The sequence below is a fragment of the Kryptolebias marmoratus genome, linkage group LG22 (genome assembly GCF_001649575.2).
Source record: "Kryptolebias marmoratus isolate JLee-2015 linkage group LG22, ASM164957v2, whole genome shotgun sequence".
In the NCBI taxonomy this organism is placed as follows: Eukaryota; Metazoa; Chordata; class Actinopteri; order Cyprinodontiformes; family Rivulidae; genus Kryptolebias; species Kryptolebias marmoratus.
Genome location: NC_051451.1, coordinates 18,240,118 through 18,244,100, shown reverse-complemented (window position 1 = coordinate 18,244,100; position 3,983 = coordinate 18,240,118). Strand labels below are relative to the sequence as shown.

At 40.7% G+C, this 3,983-nt stretch overlaps 1 protein-coding gene across 2 annotated transcripts in view; it reads left to right on the top strand.

Annotated features, from left to right (window-relative positions):
• The window catches only part of actn2b (actinin, alpha 2b), a 23,623-nt gene that overhangs the window by 16,055 nt on the left and 3,585 nt on the right, over positions 1-3,983 (top strand). For both annotated transcript variants that reach the window (XM_017432317.3, XM_037973393.1), the window contains exons 13-18: positions 121-229; positions 867-1,007; positions 1,115-1,297; positions 2,081-2,215; positions 2,530-2,709; positions 2,930-3,076. In XM_017432317.3, coding sequence (XP_017287806.1) covers positions 121-229; positions 867-1,007; positions 1,115-1,297; positions 2,081-2,215; positions 2,530-2,709; positions 2,930-3,076 — 895 coding nt within the window. The remainder of the gene's footprint in view (positions 1-120; positions 230-866; positions 1,008-1,114; positions 1,298-2,080; positions 2,216-2,529; positions 2,710-2,929; positions 3,077-3,983) is intronic.

The following is a 3,983-nucleotide window of genomic DNA, read 5'->3' as shown; positions in this document are numbered from 1 at the left end:
GGGAAATTGAAAGCTTGCTCCTGTATAAGGTTTTTTAAAAGGTCTATCAAATAATAAACTCCTACTGGAGGCATATTTGACGGTTCTAGGAAACTTGTCAACAGTTTTCTTTCTTTTTAGTGAGCTGGATTACCACGCTGTTGCCTCTGTGAACCAGCGCTGCCAGAGCATCTGTGACTTGTGGGATAAGCTGGGAACACTGACTCAGAAGAGGAGAGAGGCACTAGAGGTGAGATGCACTTCTCACAAGGACAGATTTCATATCTCACTTGTGACTGTCAAGCAGGTGAAACCTGCTGCTTCTAAAGCTTTTCATTCCTGAAATCTTCAAGTCCTCACAAGAGGGTGCTAATGTTTCAGGTAAAACACAAAATTGCATCTGAAACCAACTTGAGCTATGAATGTAAGCATATTTTAGATGTATCTGACCGGAAGAATGAAGAGAACTGGATCTCCTGACAAATCCTGTGTAGATGGGTTGAAGGGATAAATAAATGTATTTCAGTTCAAATGACTGTCTCAAAGCCCGCAAGTCACTTCCTGTTATCCATGCTGGTCATTCCAAATCTGCAAATGTGTGAAGACCTGGGAAGAGTGCCAAGGATTAAGTCTGAATGACAGTGACAGGAGTTTGTCCAAACCCTGCTTCACATCATAGTCATGCCTGTGAGGGAGGACTTTGTCAGTAACAACCAAGCCAGAGTGGAAAGGGTGGAGATTAATATGGCAAAGACAGCATTATGTCTCCTGTTATTCAGCAAAACGGGTCAGCGGATGTATAGATTTGAGACATGTTGATAACTGAGTTATGTAATGTTCCTTGTGTAATATTTGTTTGTTTAAAAATGTATATCTTATCTTCTCAGCGTACAGAAAAGTTGCTAGAGACTATTGATCAGTTGTTTCTGGAGTTTGCCAAAAGATCAGCTCCTTTCAACAACTGGATGGAAGGAGCCATGGAGGATCTGCAGGACATGTTCATCGTTCACACCATCGAGGAGGTCCAGGTAACCATAAAGTGCTCCCAGAACACTGAGACGAGAGGATCATTTCTTAGCATTACTGCCAATAAAGTCCGAGTGAGACTAACCACAATATTTTCTTCCTTTTTCAGAGTTTAATTGCTGCTCATGAGCAGTTTAAAGCCACTCTGCCTGAGGCAGATGCAGAGAGGCAGGCCATTTTGGGAATCCACAATGAGGTGCAGAAAATCTCCCAGAGCTATGGGATTAAGGCCAACATGATCAATCCCTACAGCACCATTACAGTTGAGGAGCTGCTCAACAAGTGGGAGAAGGTATCTTTACTTCTAAAACTTTACACGGAACTATTCAGATGGCACGTTTCCCTGTTCAAAATACAGCGATCAGGTGTCCTAATGTACGTGGGACTGCACCACATTCATATCTCCTGTCTCACAGACTGAAGTACATTTTCACTGAACCTGCCTTTTAAAAATTCAACACTACAGTCAGACATTTTAAGAATTAGTAGAGAAGAAAGCAGGTGAGGGTCATTATAGTTTTTTATTTATTTATTTTTCCCAGGTTTTGCACATTTGGGTCAAATACAAGGTCAACTCATCACCATATTTGATGTCTAGCTACAGCCATTGAGGAAAAATGCATGGAATTCACAGCTTAAATTATGCAGAATACTGCATATTAATAGACCAGACACATAATAAGATTGCAGGGAATAAAAGTAAACAGGATTTATCACTTTTTCTTATTCTTTTTCTAGCATACACTATTATTTTTGCATAATAGATACACAACTTTTGCACTTAACACATTTAAGTTGATGTAATGGTAAACCCAAAGTTTATGACATCCACAATCTCTGTAGGAGGGATTTCTTATTTTCAGTTGGATTTTATTTTAGTAGATTGGTTAACTGTCCCACATAAACATACTCTCGCCTCTCAACTAGTTGGTTGGATTTAATCACCCTGACCCAAATTAGCTTGGCACCCACTACGAATCTATGTAAATATTAGATCACAAGTCTGTTAAATATCTTGTTTCAGATGAAAATCAGCTCTTCACAATAACATGTGGTCTTTCTGTGTATTTCATAGGTGAAGAAGCTGGTGCCTCAGAGGGACGGCGCCCTCCAGGAGGAGATGGCACGCCAGCATGCTCATGAAAGGTTGAGACGGCAGTTTGCTGCGCAGGCTAATCTCATTGGACCCTGGATTCAGGCCAGGATGGAGGTTTGATTATGGAGATTTCAAAACAAAGTTTTAACATTTTAAACTGAAAGATAATTATTTTCAGCCGCATCATGTGTGGTGGAGCTGCACTGATGATGCCTTTACATTATATGAATGCTGCCAAGAAAATTCCCAAAAAATTATTATACACCTATGAGTTGTCTTTATTAAATTCTGTGTAACCTGTCAGAATTTTCTGTTAGGTGCAAGAAAATTGCTCCTTGCATATGAGGATGAGATCTCCAAACTGGCATCCCAAGATCCAAATTGGTCCTAAAATGAAGTTGACCCTGTTGCATGCGTTATCTTGACAGGAAATTGGGCGCTGCTCCCTGGAGATTGGAGGCACGCTGGAAGACCAGATGACCCAGCTGAAACAAATTGAGCATGTCATTGTTGCTTACAAGCCCAACGTAGACAAGTTGGAGGGAGACCACCAGCTAATCCAAGAGTCGCTTGTTTTTGACAACAAACACACCAATTACACTATGGAGGTACAAGGCAGAGGGAAATGATTGCAAATGTATGCACACAGAGTTGACAGGAGGCTGTATGAAACATAAATTTACATATATAATCTATCATACAAGATGCATCAAATTTATATATGTGAAAATACATTTATTTGTGTGTTACAGATATGCAGGTTTTAATCAGCTGGTTCAGATTTGTCTCCTCTGCGTTAACATGTTTGTTCTTGCACCACACCAACAGCACATCCGTGTCGGATGGGAGCTGCTCCTCACAACCATTGCCCGAACCATTAATGAGATCGAGACCCAGATCCTGACTCGGGATGCCAAGGGCATCAGCCAGCAGCAGATGAATGAGTTCCGATCCTCTTTCAATCACTTTGACAGGGTACAGCCTAATACACACACTCACGCCCCAGGTGTCTCTCTTGTTTTTCCTGATAAGTTGATCAGAAGCGGTGTTAACAGTTCAGCAGCAGGAAATGGGTTACTCCAGTGTTAATTAGGAGATATTCTTGTAGACAAATGCAGCACCACCCAGGAGTTTTCTCTGGGGTTGTTTTTGTGTTCAAAATCTTAACCAGCTCCAAGAGCACTTCTGATGAAGGGATAACGATTCAACATTTTTCACATAAACATCACAAACTCTTGCAGTCAAATGATTTTTAACACTAGCTGATTTGCGCTGTCAAGCACCGAGGCAGGTTAAGATTTTCTACATATTTAGAGTATTTTTCACAGACACCGCAACAGTGAATGCTGTTATTATTTCAGCTACATTTGTCAGAGTGGCTCTGCCTCACTGTTCTGATGTAACAGACTGGATAATACATCAAATACTTTTTAAATCTTATCCAAAATCTGGCAAAAGTATAACAGTTTCCAGATGAGTTTATTTTGCCCGTGTGCACGTCTGAAACTACAAGGGCATATTTTATGTCATGCAGATCATGTGCCATGAAATGTTACACCTTTATCTTATCCTCCTTTAAGCAAAACAAATCAAGTGCCTGCAGTGGTGTTATTTATTTGAACACATATTATTGTTGCACATTTACAGCTGATGTTAAATTTCCTAGACAAAATCAAACCCTCCATATGACAAATGCAGGTAGGGTTAAATTCAGGGGTGTAAATTAGCACCCGCCACCGGCCAAATGCGGGTAAATATTTGAAGTGGCGGGTGAATTTGATCAACACACGCCACTGTGGCGGGTTGGCAATTTGAACAGAAAAGGTGTTATTTGTCCTCTTGACATATAGGGGGCAGCAATGTGCTCGAGTTGCTGCTGTTA